This window comes from Stylophora pistillata, chromosome 7 (assembly GCF_964205215.1).
Source record: "Stylophora pistillata chromosome 7, jaStyPist1.2, whole genome shotgun sequence".
Classification (NCBI taxonomy): domain Eukaryota; kingdom Metazoa; phylum Cnidaria; class Anthozoa; order Scleractinia; family Pocilloporidae; genus Stylophora; species Stylophora pistillata.
In genome coordinates, this window is record NC_142525.1 from 35146456 (window position 1) to 35160716 (window position 14261).

At 37.9% G+C, this 14261-nt stretch overlaps 3 protein-coding genes across 4 annotated transcripts in view; 1 reads left to right on the forward strand and 2 right to left on the reverse strand.

The window, feature by feature from the left end:
• Positions 1-8925: 8925 nt before the first annotated feature.
• LOC148727608 (uncharacterized) lies at positions 8926-10603 on the reverse strand. Its single transcript, XM_088726503.1, has 2 exons — positions 10390-10603; positions 8926-9305 (listed from the first exon to the last, which is right to left on the reverse strand). The coding sequence occupies exons 1-2, from the start codon at positions 10601-10603 to the stop codon at positions 8989-8991; spliced, it is 531 nt and encodes a 176-aa protein (XP_088582629.1). The 3' UTR covers positions 8926-8988.
• A 384-nt stretch (positions 10604-10987) lies between these two features.
• On the reverse strand, positions 10988-13302 carry LOC148727609 (uncharacterized). Its single transcript, XM_088729012.1, has 2 exons — positions 13132-13302; positions 10988-12767 (listed from the first exon to the last, which is right to left on the reverse strand). The coding sequence occupies exons 1-2, from the start codon at positions 13243-13245 to the stop codon at positions 12399-12401; spliced, it is 483 nt and encodes a 160-aa protein (XP_088585138.1). The 5' UTR covers positions 13246-13302; the 3' UTR covers positions 10988-12398.
• A 153-nt stretch (positions 13303-13455) lies between these two features.
• LOC148727610 (serine/threonine-protein kinase Nek11-like) overlaps positions 13456-14261 on the forward strand; it is a 3793-nt gene continuing 2987 nt past the window's right edge. Inside the window, exon 1 of one of the 2 annotated variants that reach the window (XM_088728226.1) lies at positions 13456-13580. In XM_088728226.1, the coding sequence (XP_088584352.1) occupies positions 13471-13580 (110 nt within the window). In that variant the 5' untranslated portion in view covers positions 13456-13470. Of the gene's footprint in view, positions 13581-13600 lie in introns of those variants that run through there. The other variant, XM_088728227.1, reaches the window with a different exon arrangement.

Below are 14261 nucleotides of genomic sequence, written 5' to 3' on the forward strand. Positions count from 1 at the left end.
TAGTTGCAAGAGAGATGAGACGTGCCCAAGTACCTGACGGTGCTCGAATTTTCAACGTTGAGCCCAACCGCAGATCTCCTCCTACTTCTCCCGCCTTGCTGCTAAGGTTCGGAAACAACCATGACCGGATGATTGCGATGTTCAGGCCAGCGAAGAGGAAACAAACTTCACGATGGTAAGGAATTTGGCCCTAGAAACTATATCTCTTCAGCACCCAATATTGCTCGATCATGTGAAAGTGTAGTGTGATCGTCCGGGTGAGTGTAAAGTTAGGTCGTTCTGTTCGGTTCGTTTGTAATGTTAATGTTGTGAATAAGTCGTTTGTATGGAGCCGGTAGAAGTTGACCACTGTTTAGGGGAGTCTGTTCTAAGTTAGTAAACCAGCCGTTGAAAGTGGTCAGTGCTGTAGGTTAGGCATTGCGCAGAGGAACTCTGCGCAATGCTTAAGCTACAGAACGACCTAACTTTACCGACGGATCGAAACGGACCAATCACGACCGACTTACGCCACTTGAGTCTTACAGTCAATAACATCACGGAAAAACTGACCAATCATTTTACACGAACTGAAATAAGAACATTCTACTGACAAAAGCTATTCACTTGACTCTGATGACTTCCGCACCGGTTGTCGAAACGTCAGTCACTACCACCGACAACAGTCCTTCTCAATCAGGACTACACTCACCCGGACGATCACACTATACTTTCGCATGTTACTCCCGGGTTCAAGCCATTTACTGCATTGTTCGATCAGTTCGATATTTGTACCACAATAAAAAACGACACGTTGAAGAAGCTAAAGCTTGGCATGCTGCAGAGTATTTGCCAGAACTTGGAGCTGAACGTTCCTGTACTTGCCATTCGACGAAAAGCACCATACCTTACCTTGCTTGGTGAAGCTGTTTCCAAGTGCACATGCCAGATCCGCCAGTATCCCATATTAATTCTGATCGGTTACCTCGTTTGCTTGTTATTAATACCTAGGGCTGTAGTGGCTGAACAGACCGCCTAAACGATGATATTTTATTTAGATAAGTAAATTTTAATCAGCAATTTTGGCATTTTAGGTGGTTTAGGAGTTTCTGTTTTGGCTATTTCAAATTAATTAGGACAAGAGGGTAATTTAACAAAGAAAAAACACAAAATATACGTACGAGATACGATTTAAAAAGACATGCAGCCAATGGAGTAAATGGATAACTTAAAGTAACTCTAAAAAAAAAAGCGAGCAATGGACAAAAAGGACACAATCGCGCGATTTTAAAATTCCCTCGTAAATGTTCTCAATGGTCCTTTCATTATTTAGTTCTCAGTAGATGTGTTTGAAATCCGAACAAGTGTACCCTCGTTTAGGTTATGATACTGCGATTATTACATGTAAGTTGACTTAATCCTCCCGGGAAGTGGAAAAATGGTCGCGTTCAAAGAATTTCACGATCGACAGGTACGCAGCGAGCTGAAATAATTATTGAGCCGTCACACGCATGTAAGGTACACTTTGTGCGTTGCCAGGAAGCTTCTCACGCATTGCATATGCGTTTCATGAGTGCATGTGTGGAACTCAAATACATATTGTGATTTCGCAGTAATTTGATGCTCCCTCTTTGGAATAATCTCACGGCTATCTACGCTGTACATGTTGCACGGCGTCGACCAAGGCCACATATTTTTTTACACTAAAACGGGTATGTACTTGCTTTAACAGTGCCGTAAGGTGCTAGTCATTTGCACGTTCGGTTATGTTTGAGTTTGCTTTTCTAAAACTATATGTAACTGTGTTTTGGCAGCTGTTAAATTTGACCACTTGCAGCCCATCTCAAATTGCTTTTCCCAGGGAAATTCTCAGTCGTGTTTCCAGTGCACTTTCCTTTGCGGATTCTTCAGTGTAGCACCAAATATTTTTAATAAGAGTTTGACGAAGTGAGCAAAAAGCTGAAAAAGGCTTAACATAACTAAGTGGTAAAATTTACTGGTTACCCAATTTGGATCAGGGGTTAGGTCACGTACGCAAAATGGTCACGCTAAGGATGAACTTACGAGAATTTTCAAATGTTATCTACGTTTTCGGTCACATATAAGTCAGCAAACCCAAAATACTTCTCTTTTACTAAGTTAAAGTTTTAGGAATACGTTGAAATTTACTTTTGGATATGCAGTATAAACTGAACAGATCATTTCTTCAAGTATAAGAAGCGATGTTTTTGTCAAGAAATGTTTCGGAATGTTTTTAAGTTCGTAAACCGCTTCACTGAGTCGCGTTAAGAGACATGCTGGCACTTAACGCGTGATTAAGAAAAATTAAAAACGACTTTAGTTAACATTCACAGCTGCACAAAAGAAACAACGATACTGACTACTTTCAATGGTCATTAATTTTTTTCTGTGTATTTTCGAAAAGCTGACTTTATAATTAGTTTGAAATGAACATCGAATTCTGCACGCTTACATGGCGCTTGGGTGGCATCACGTTTTATTTAACTACCGAGACAAGACTTAATTTCCAACGGCCAAATTTTCCAGGTGTATATTTTGATAAATGAGCTTTCGTCTGGTATGGTTATAATGTCGAAATTTTAGGTACCAGGTGTCGTTTAAACCGGTCAAAGTTAGTCTTCATTTTTTCTCCCAAAACATCGTGCAATGTACGCCTCTATAAAAACGGCGATAAAAATCATACCAAAGAGAACTACAGAAAAATTTTTATATTCTTTTATTGTGCAGGGATATTGTAATTATTGTGCAAAGTTTGATGGTGAATAGACTTGCTTAGCGCTGCCAACATCTTCCTAAAGTTGCGTGACGATTTGTCCATTTAGGCAAGGCGAAAACGGCTGTTTTAACGAGTTTTCAAACTTTTTAAAATTTCAGCCGGAAAAGAAATCGCTGGAACTTTAAAATATTTTTTTCGAAACTAGTACACAGAAAGGGATGTTTTGGCAAAATAGAAAAAAATTCGATTTTTCGTCACTGATTTTCGAATCTCGAAATTTTCTGGCGGCTTCTCTTAAATCTCTTAAAACTGCTGTCATTTCTTGTACCGAAACATTTTTTTTAACATTTCTATTGCCATGGTCATGTTGTGACAGGACTGCATGAACAGTTAATTGCCTGTGGGAAATCCAAATCGTCACCAATGAAAGTACGTAGCAGGTTTCACCTGTTTTAAAAGCCCAAACATTTCAGCAGTGATAAGCAAGTAATGGTATGTCTCTTCAGGATTAATAAGATGGTCCAGGTCAACCTAGAACAAAAAAAAAAAATTCAGTGAGAATAACATTCATGCAAGATTAAATGTATTGTATACAGTGGGAGATGCAGTAACCCAATGGTTGGTATGCTGCACTGTGGGTCAAGAGGTCTGGGTTTGAGAACTGGCTGGGTCATTTTGCTGTGTCCACTTGGGCAAAACACAGCTTTCTTTTCTATCACGTGCCTCTCTGTAACCAGGAGTACAGATGAAAAGCCTGCCAAGTGATGAAATGCTGGGGGAAGGAGATAACCTTGCAATGGACTAGCATCCCATCTTGGGGGAGTAGTAATACGCCTAGTTGCTTAGCCCTTTAACTCCCAGAAATGATTTAAACATGTATCTTCTCCCTTTAAAGCCCATACATGATTCAACAGGTAATGAGAATACTTGAACTTATCATGTAGAAGTTGTTCTCTTGATCTAACACCAAATTCTTATAACTTATTTACAAGGAAATGTGTAGCAGCTAGAGGGGAGAATTAGTGATTAGGTCTTGGGATTTAAAGGGTGAATTCAATGGAAACCAGGATAACCTCGGGCTGGGTGGGCACTCTGTTTGAGTGCAGACTTAGCACAGCATTTAAATTTTAGTAATCCATAAATCTTTAATGGCAAATCTTTCAAATTGTTTAAGTACCTATCGTAAAACATCTGAAAGTATCAAAAGCTGATACCTATTTAGTTCTCACAACAAATTCCCCATGAAAGAAAACTGTTCTTGGAATTTTACAGTTTCACTTGTTTTCAAATAAAGAATTCTCACTGCCAGTGAAAAAATATTAATGTTTTGGAAATTAAAGTAAAAAAATATATTACATAGCCCTAAAATGCTTTTTCCAGGAAACATTTACCTTTCCACTGGTGTCTTGTTGCAGTGATTTGGTCCTTAGTGACGTCCACATTTCCAAAGCTGCACAAAGTGATTCCATAAATGGTTGCTCCAGGCAGATATCTTCTATCTGAAAAGTTACACCAACATTTCATTTGACAGTCTGATATTTTGAGGGAATGAGGTGCTTTTGGGGATGCACCGGAGGTGCAATGTCAGGGCCCCTTTCCCTTCTGCACGGTCCTCCATGTACACGTACAGGTACAGTATGTTGTTGTTGTAGAAAAACTGACTACAAAATTCATGTCTATTGTAAAACAGGCACATGAGATTTCATCAAAGACAACAATTTGTTCCTGAAAATGTGTTGAACAAGGAACAATATAAAATCTGTATAAGTAATGTTCACTCTAGACTTCAAATTAACTGAAATCAACTTCTTGCCCCAGTGCATCTCTTTGTTGGAGGCACACTCAGTGGCCTAACAGATAGCCTGCAGCCAGCACGACCTCAAGAAATCCAAATTTGAGACCTGGGTGGGTCATCAAATTGTCAGATCAGATCTTAATCAAAAAAGTTTCCAGTACTTTCCTCTTCTCCTTCATAACTGTCAGAAAGCTCTGGCCTTGCTGAAGTTGCTCTCTCATTTACTGCATCTTTGTGCTCAAGCAAAGCCTGCCATAAATATGCAGCACCAAGTCTATCCAGCAAATGTGAATGCATGTTTTTGTCCTCATCCTGACTATCTGTTGAGTCCAATAACTGCTCTAGAGTCTCCCCAGCTTCTTGACAGTACTGCGGTGCAGATCTAAAGAAACTTAGCTACTATTAGTGTTGAGCCCTGCAGTGTCTGCTCAACGCAGGTCTAGGTTTCTTTTGATGCAGATTTGATGTACTTGAAAGGGATCAATTTTTTTTGTCCCTGCCCATCAAGGTGTCTGCTGAGTAAAGATTCATTTTAATAAAAGTAACTGACAGTTTGAATGACCAACTTTGTCCTTTCAATAAGAAGATGATAAAAATTCTTCACAATTAATAGGAGACTTGGTCAATCCATGGTTACCATGCTGAACTCCAATTTAAGAGGACTGTTTTGGAGTCCTAACCAAGGCCACTGTGTTTTGTTCTCAGGCAACCCACTCTAGTTTCATACTGGCCCTTTCCAACCATGAGTATGGATTGGTAATAGCAACTTAAATGCTGTGGATTTACAAGCAAGGGCTCGAAATTAATGGTAACCCATTAACCAATGGTTAGTAATTTTCAACGTTTGGTTACTAAAAATTTGTCCAACTAACCCGACATGGTGAGTAAAATTTTCTAACATATTTAAACATCAGTAGACCTCAGGGCAAAGAGCACGTAGGCCCGACTCTCAGAGGAATACTTAGAATACTCAAGTTGTTAAGTCAACTTTAACTCTTTTTAGAGAATGTGCTGTAGATGTACTGTTCTTGACTAATCATGGTAAAAGAGAGGGAAATAAAATAGGTGGATAATTGTCTACGTTTTTGAGGTCAGTATGCAGTTTCAGCTACTCTTTAATTTGTCCTAGTTGTTATTATCAAAATGTTCAATATTTGAGATATCGTAACTTGTGAGCTTGGATACCAAACTTTATTAAATTGGAGCCCTGCCTGCCATGGACTAACATCCTGTCCAACAGCACTAGGCCTTTCAGGCTGGTAGCTAAGAAGTTAGGCTACTGGCTGAAATTTCAAGTGAGGTGGCTCAAAGGCGGTGAACAATTGTAAGTGTACAATGAAATATATGAAAGTTCATATATTTTGAACTGCGGTATTAGATACATATGATGCACAATCCTCGCAGTAGATAGCGCTATTGCTTAAATACACTGTAGCACTATTGCTTAAATAGCGCTATCTACTTCGAGGATCGTGCATCATACGTATCTCATACCGCAGTTCAAAATATATGAACTTCATATATTTCATTGTATCGAATTTATCACTTTCACGGGTTTATTACGAATCAACTTAACGGCCTGCTCCCAGTTGGCTTGTTAGCTCAATTGGTAGAGCGCTGCACTAGTATCGCAGAGGTCAGTGGTTCCAATCCCATACAGGCCTGATTTTTTTTTCAGGTCTGATTTTCACTATTGCTTAAATAGCACTATCTACTGCAAGGATCGCGCATCATATGTAATTGTAAGTGTGTAACCTTGGAATGGCCGGTTGTGCTTTACCAGGTGATTGCTGGCCAAAAATCCAGCTGCCGACTTCCACTTTTCTTCTGGCAAATTTCACCAGCAGCTGACAGTTAGCAACAGCCCTGGCCTATATGTCAGCTGGTAACCATTAAACCTATACAGGATTAGACACTTACCTCTCTTCTTCAAGGTCTACCTCTCCTAAGCTATGCAGGGCTATAGCAAGTTCTAATGCAGCTGATGCATAGTGAAACTCATCTTTGTGAACAACGTACCGCTCTCTCAACTGTTTGATGACAGCAATTTGCTCTACTGCTGTGTCATAGCTGAAAAAGTTTGGAACAATTCAATCAAACATTTTGGCAGGTACAGTTGTACTTCACTTATGAAAGAGGAAACCATAAGAAGAAGTCAGAATGTAAAAGAAGGTATTTTGTCACCTTTTGGTCTTGTAACAAGCAAGCTCTTCCTGCAAAACAAAACAGAGCTGGCTTCCTTCTACATCTTTTGCATCTTCTTGCTCTGCAAATGAACTGCATAGGGTTCTGAGAAGAAAAAAGAACCAAGAAATTTCTTCAGACAGTTTCCAATTTACTCAATCTCACTTTAATTATGTAATTCTTCAACACCATAATGATTATATCATTTTGTCTTTTTTTATCACTATGCCTTATCTCTCCAGAGTCAACCTTAAAATATTAGAATTCCCCCCATTTTTTTCTTCCCTCTTTAAATTAATTTTATCTGATCCTTTTGAAGCCTTGAACGAGCCAAAAACTAGGATTTTGGTGTATTGAGGTGAGGAATCTGCCACATTTCAACGGTTATGTTATGATAGTGCTTGAATAATTTTTATTCACTTGCTGCAATGCATAAAAAACTCACTCCTCCCTTTTCTGATGCATCGCAACTTGTGAATAGAAATCGTTCGAGGGCACTTCCCATGGAATAATCCTTATATTTGCTGCATGTATGTATGTTCTGTTTGATTATGAAAACAACATGCATGTATTTGATCAAGTTTAAACAAATTAAAACCAATTTTCTGGAGTTCTTGTAACCTTTTTTTTACACAGTATGATCTGACATCTGCTTAAAACTCATAAGCTTTAAGTTAATCGACATCAAAATACTAATATTTATTTTGAACTCTATTGCAAACCTGCATCTCTCAGACTGTTTTTCTCCGTCCTGTAGATCCTTCACCAGCTCATGTTTCACTGAGACCCATTGTCTGACTTGCTGTTTAGGGTGTGGGCATCAGAGGCTGTTTTCAGTGCTACCAGGACCACAGTTGAAGCAGTCTTTAGTGCATCCCTGATTCTTCCGGCTCTTCTTTGACAGTCAACTAGCAAGGCATACTTTGTGAGTAGCTTCACCTGAAAAGTATTTTTCAAACATTGCCAAATAAACATTTTCAAAACTCACCATGTCATTGTTAGCCAAAATTAGATTTGTGATCAGCAACTTATTCTACATTCACCGTTTAACTCCAATGAGTGACCAAGACAGAATTTCTCCTTACTGTATCAACACTATATCAAACAGACAAGTAATGAGAATAAAGACAAATACCAATTGATAAAGGGATTATAAGTTAAGCTAATACCAAATTCTCCAAACTTAGATCATAGAAATTGTGAAGCAGACAGTAAGGAGAATTATGAATGAAATCTTGGGAGTGAAAGAGTAATAAGTTTTCCCCTCTTACCCACTCTTGTTCCTATTTGGTTCATCGCAAACCTGTTTCATTTTTGTACCCATAGCAAATTGACCTTATGAGCTGGAAGGCCTATCTTGTCACAGCTTATTTCAGTTTCAGAATCATGAACTGATTGGGAGTGTTGGTGATTCCCCCTAGAAAGAATACCAGTTCATGAAAAGGTTACTCCCCTCTAGTGCTCCACACTAATGGTAGCCAACTAGCCACAGACTAGTGGAAATTCAGTTTTGGCTAGTGGTTTCTGCTTTCCAACAGCCAGTTTGGCTAGTAAACAAACTAAAATTGCTGTAACATCTAAGATGTCACTGGCCACTTGGCTAGTAAGTTGAAAAGTTCAGCACAAAACTTTTTGTCAAAGTTTCCCTTAAAGTCTTCCAAAACCCCTTTATACTCCTGTGCTGGGTTGTTCTTTACTTCTACATGTGTTTAGCTACCAGTAATTAAGAAATTTGTCGAATTCTGGAAGTTGTTGACTGTATGAAAGGACCTTGTTCTAGCTTAGAACACCTGCTTCCCATAAGACAGTCTTGAAACAATACTTGAATGTAACATTTTCAGCGAGGAAAACTCTCATGTATAGGGTCAAACCATAGTTCAACTGAACTATTAATTATTTCAATAAACTTTAAATTATAGTACCTTCATCAATTGAACAGACTTTACCTCTTCAGCTTGGACAATGATTTTCTCTTCTGTTTCAGCTCCAAAGCTACAGATTTTTAACTCATCACAGGCAAGAGCCAGCAATGGCACTCCGTCAGTAAAACAGTCGCTTTGATAGGACACACAGCCTACATGGTAAACAGTACTACCCAGCCATCACAGCTCATTATGAGATAAAGGAATATCAGGGTCTTCAAGAGCATCATGAATAACCTTGCTTGCTTGCTGTGCAACTGTAACACATTCTCTCAGAATGTGAATTCTGTGAAGAAAACAAAACTGTGAATCAAAAACTGCACTTTGAATGGCAACATACAGTTGTACTTCACCCATCACCTCTCACAAACTGACTAGTAACAAACAGTAGAATACTTTCCTTCCACAAGATAAGGAGTTCTATTTGACAATGGAGACCATCCATTTATTCGAAGAGAGAGTGAAGAGAGCCCCTTCTCCATTTTTCCACCATCATAGTTTTTCCAGGACTTGACCACTTGAATGAACTTGAGCAAGTCATTAGCATGACAAAAAGCCTGGTCAAACTGACCCTTAGATATGAGCTGAACAATAATCAAATAAATTGTCTTGCCAAGTTGGTCCAGTGAAGGAATAAACTTGAGATATTTACCATTCTGAATAGATAATGTGTCGCTGAGCAACGTACTCACTAAACAAAAATCCATAGAATTGTATATTAGTCAGTAATCATTTTAATTTTCACATTACTTCTAATGAAGGATAAGTATGAACTCTTACAAACAAAATTAACATTTTTCAACCATTTTAAGGAAGTTGTTCATTAGTATTTTACTACTACTAAAGTCAGTATTGTCAGTTCACCAAAAATGATCTGGGGTGTTCTAAGAAGGTATACAGGTGTATTGTTTCCCACTATCACACAACTAGAAACTATATTTCGTGTAGGAGACAAAAGTCATTTTGAGATTGATTATCAAAGATAAGAAATAAAAAAAATTCTGAGGTTTCTTCAAGTCTCTTTTTTATATTCGGATGCTTGGAGAGGAAGGGACAAAAAAAGTCATAAACATTCAGGGTTCTCCTTAAGTACTGGCCACCATTTTAGAACATAAAAAAAACTACCTTGATTTTGAGTTGTGAAAAAACAACAAATTTCCTGAACAAACAACTTCCTTGAAGGCCATTTTCGCATAAACATCCACAAAAATATTTAAGGTTAAATTACATTTTCACGCTGGTTGAGCACCCATTCAATCTCTACCTAGCTCATGTTTACCTAGCCAACCAACTATCATATCACTTTGCATATACTTCCAAACAAATGCATAAGATAGAATTTTAGAGCCCATACATTTTAAATAGATTAAGTACAAACCAACTCAATAGGGGGTAACTGGGTCTTTATTGCCTAAGACCATATGCGATGCTCCCCATGACAGGGAGGTAAATAGAAGAACAGAAAGAAAAAAAATTTTTTGCAGATTTTTACAGAGAGAGGAAAACAGGAAGACCTGGAGAAAATACTCTTGGAGTGAGGACAAGAACCAAAAACTGAGTCAACCCACATCTCATGCCAAGTCCAGGAATTGAACCTGCATCACAACATGGAGGGGGGGTGAGTCCTCTCACCCCTGTGTCATCCCCTCTCCCAGAAACAATACTTTGTGGGCAGCATGCCCCAAGATCCCAGAATGCATGCAACTAACCATATACTGGCTAATAGCCAATCCTTTTTGAAAACTCTGTACACTTATTTCGCAGCTCTCACTTACCTAAATTTGAGGAGTTTGTGATTTCATCAAGGTGCTTCCCTTTTGCTTTGACTTTTTTCAAAGTCTCAATAGCCCATCTCAGAAACTTGGTTGAAAACAATGTGTATTTTGACACAGATTCTGCCAGAACGTTTCTGCCAGGACCCAGCTGAGGAATACTTTGGTAGCCAAAGAAAATTGGGGCGAAGAAATGAAAACCCAGACATCCGCACATTTGGATACAATGACAATACCATTCGTGTCCAAAGGACAATATCTTGTCAAAGTGGAAACACTCGAGGAAGACAAGATAAACGCAGGGCATGGGAGCAAGTAACCAACGATCAGTTACCATGTAAAAAGAAAAGGAATTAATATTTTCAAATATGATGTAAAGTTAAATTTGTTGTGTTCAAAAGTAGAATGAGCAGTTGTGTTAAATTTTTATAAAATGTGGGGCCCAGTTCCTGAAAAGCCGATTAGTGCTAATCCAGGATTAGAGTTAACCAGCTGAAAATCTGGCTTAACCCTGAGTTAAACTTAACCATCTTCCGAAGAACCGGGGCCAGGAGATTAATTAACACACTTATGAACAAGTGCAGTCATTCCCTCTTAAGACTTTGTAGATTCCATGTTTTTTAATTTGCTTGTAGTTTGTTATGACCACCAATGAACTTTGGTTGAAATGTTTTAAAAATTGTTACGTGTAAGTACGTAAGATTAGTAAGATATGAGGTTAAGATAATTCAATACAGACAATAAGTCAACATAGAAAATGACAGGAACACATTATGAACATTTCTGTGATTTAAAATGTTAAGCTTTGGTAAGAAATGTTACGAACTGTGCTGAAATATTCTTTAATTATTTTGTCATTTTTTCACTTTAATTAAAACAATGATAGTGGAGGCATGATAATGAGGGACATTTGCACTAATTGTTTCTGCACCTCTTTACTGTGCACGCAGGAGGAACCTCACCAGTTGACTAAATTCGCTTAATAGGTCCATTTAAACCATATTTGGCAGAAAACATTTCCCTTCAAAGCTCTAATTGCAATGTACAAAAAGATAAATTACATTTTTATCAAAATAAATATGCTAAAAACAGTCTCGTTTTCACAACTGCTATACAACAAAATGGCAAAAATTGTTATTATTCTTTTATATGCCTATTAATTAGCCCGCTTGGCCACGTTCACATAATTATGCAGAATTCAAAAGAATATTTACCCTAAAACGAGACAAGGGCCAATTAACATTGACCCAAAAGAATAGCAAAATTGTCGCCATTTTGGGATAAAGTTTAGCAAACATAACTATGGGCAAAATTAGGAAAAATTGGACAATCTGTAGTATAAATAATGCAGTCTTTTCTTATTACTCCTGTCTTTCCTCTTCATTTTCTTTGCAACTTCTACTTATTTCCTTTCGTAGAGACGTGCTTTTCCTTTGTTTTGCCTTGATTTTATATTTTTGAACAATATCTTTAGCATAGGAGAATGACCTTACTCTGATATATAAGCTTACAATGTTGTGCAAAACATCTTTTTGGACATGACTGTATGAATCACAGTCTGCTTTGGATACAATTAGTTGATAGTTGGCCAAGACATCACTGTCTGTAGTTGAGTTTTTAGTAATTCCAACAATGTCAATTCTCTGTAAACCAGCTTTTGAAGTTGATTGCCTGAAATATTCATCAGTCTTCAAAAAAGCTGGCAATGTAACTGTCCAGAGCCCCCCTCTGTTCAAGCTTGAAATCAGTTCCTGTTTCTGTGTGTTCAAGTTCATGCTATCCAGTTTTCCAGCCTTAAGGATGGTCGTCGCTTGTTGGCTTTCAATAGAGTTAACTTTACAATATTTCTTGTGCAATTTTTGCAATACATAACCGCTCACATATTGTAGCCCAGCCTTTTGTTTGTTTGTCAATTCATGGATGGACTCATTGCTTACAGAAGATAACTTCTGTTTTTTTGAGTTTGCTATCATAGTGTCTGCCACCTTGGTTGCCAACAATGTTGCTGCATTTCATGTGAGTCCTTTGAAGTACTTGGTGGCATTCAATGCAACAGTTCCATAAAAATTAGAATAAAACTTTTCAACATCTCCTTTCTTTCTTAGTGATTCATAGATTGTTTTGAGATAAAAGAATTCATCAGATCTTTCCTCTAATTCAAATATCAATACAGTCAGCTCATTCTTAATACTTAAATTGAACACCTTCCTTTCTTTAATACTCTGTACAGCCCTGTTCACCATCTCGGCGAGAAGGCTGGTTGTGAACAGTGTAGCGGACTCACTTTCGGTGTTCCCATGTTTTGCGGTCCTGTGTCTATCATATCCAGCTTTGATTTTGTAGCTTTTCCCACATTCACAAACGATATGATAATTCTGGGCCTAAAAAGGGGGATAATAATGAATACACTGAACACATACCATGTAATAATGTAGAAAGTTCGGAGTTAGCCAAGTCTAGGCAAGAAATTGTTGTAGCAAAGGGTGGATTATAGGGAAACATCGTTCATGGTTTTGAGATCTTTATGGTTATTTTCCTTTGCTTTTGAATCCAATTTACTTTTTAAATAATTGATAAATGTACTGAGATCAAAATTCTGCAAAAAGCCTACACATTTCATGCTATTTTTACTGGCTGTATAAATGCAAAATACAAGAAAGTCGTGACTGTTTAAAGAAACATTTTGAACACTTTCGAGTGTATTTGTCGATAATTCGAGTCAAAAATAAAATCTTCAACACTTACTAGGTTCACTGCTTCCGTGAAGTCATCTTTTATTCTCTCATCTTCTTCTAAAACATCCAAAATAGCTTCTAAATCATCACCAAACATGAACAGCCCGTCTGTCTCGTCCGCCATATTGCTTTATGATGTGCAGGGTCACGATCACGTGATGGACCCGTTCAACCTCAAAAGCGAAACAATACACCGACCTTCTGAAGTTTGCCGGGTTTCATAACCAGTTCCCCTCTACTAACTATGGTGAAACACCACTAATCAAATCAAAAATGGCGCCTTCTTCTTCACCGGTTAGGAGTCCATGTATGACCCCGTAAAATGTCCTGAGCTCGGTATATATTTTCAATGTATTCCAATGTATTCCAATGTATTCCCATACATGGACTCCTAACCCAAAACTGGCTGTTTGGAATCAAAATTATCTTCGTTTGTCAGTCAACTCTTCCACACATCCGGTGAGAAAGAGTAACATACAGTCACTTCCATAGTGTAGTAGATGTAAAAAAAAAAAAAAAAAAACTGTCCGAAAAGTATGCAACAGGCGGACTTATCTGGGCGGTAAAACTTCCACCGGCTGCCGCAGGGTTATCATTTGTGTGATATCATTAATTTTTTTGTTTACAGCACCTTTATTGACCAATATCACTGTATGATTTTGGTGGTTCTTGTTTGTAGAATGTCGATACCATTGTTCCCCTGTTTATGCGTAACAGTGGGAAAGAGCAAAATGTTCAGTTCCTATTGAAACTAAAACTGTGTGTGTAGATGTATAACGCAAGTGAACACTTTATTGATTTAGGAAGAACTCGCTGCAACAAATATTTTAGAAGGTGACCTCTTGCACTCAATCAATCAATAATCTTTATTTATACACGATAAGTATTAAAAACGACACTTCGCTTGTGGGGTCGTGTCTAAATAATTAAGTAAGATAACTAATGAATTAGAGAATAAATAGGATATACCCAGCTAAAATCATATCGCTACTTACTACTTGCAAGTCGAAAACGATAAAAGCTTAAGCTTTTATGCACATCAAACTTTTATGAGAACAAAGTGAGGTGCATTTTGATTGTATTTGTGCTTACACACTGGAGTCTAGAGGAAAGCCACAGGTATCAGATTAACCTTGGTAG

Coding starts and splice junctions, on each gene's coding strand:
- LOC148727608 (XM_088726503.1), bottom strand. CDS start 10,603: ATGTGCGGATGTCTGGGTTTTCATTTCTTCGCCCCAATTTTCTTTGGC. Junction 9,306..10,389: donor CACAAACTCCTCAAATTTAG/GTAAGTGAGAGC, acceptor ATTTTTGTTTAG/TGAGTACGTTGCTCAGCGAC.
- LOC148727609 (XM_088729012.1), bottom strand. CDS start 13,245: ATGGCGGACGAGACAGACGGGCTGTTCATGTTTGGTGATGATTTAGAA. Junction 12,768..13,131: donor TCACGGAAGCAGTGAACCTA/GTAAGTGTTGAA, acceptor CCCCCTTTTTAG/GCCCAGAATTATCATATCGT.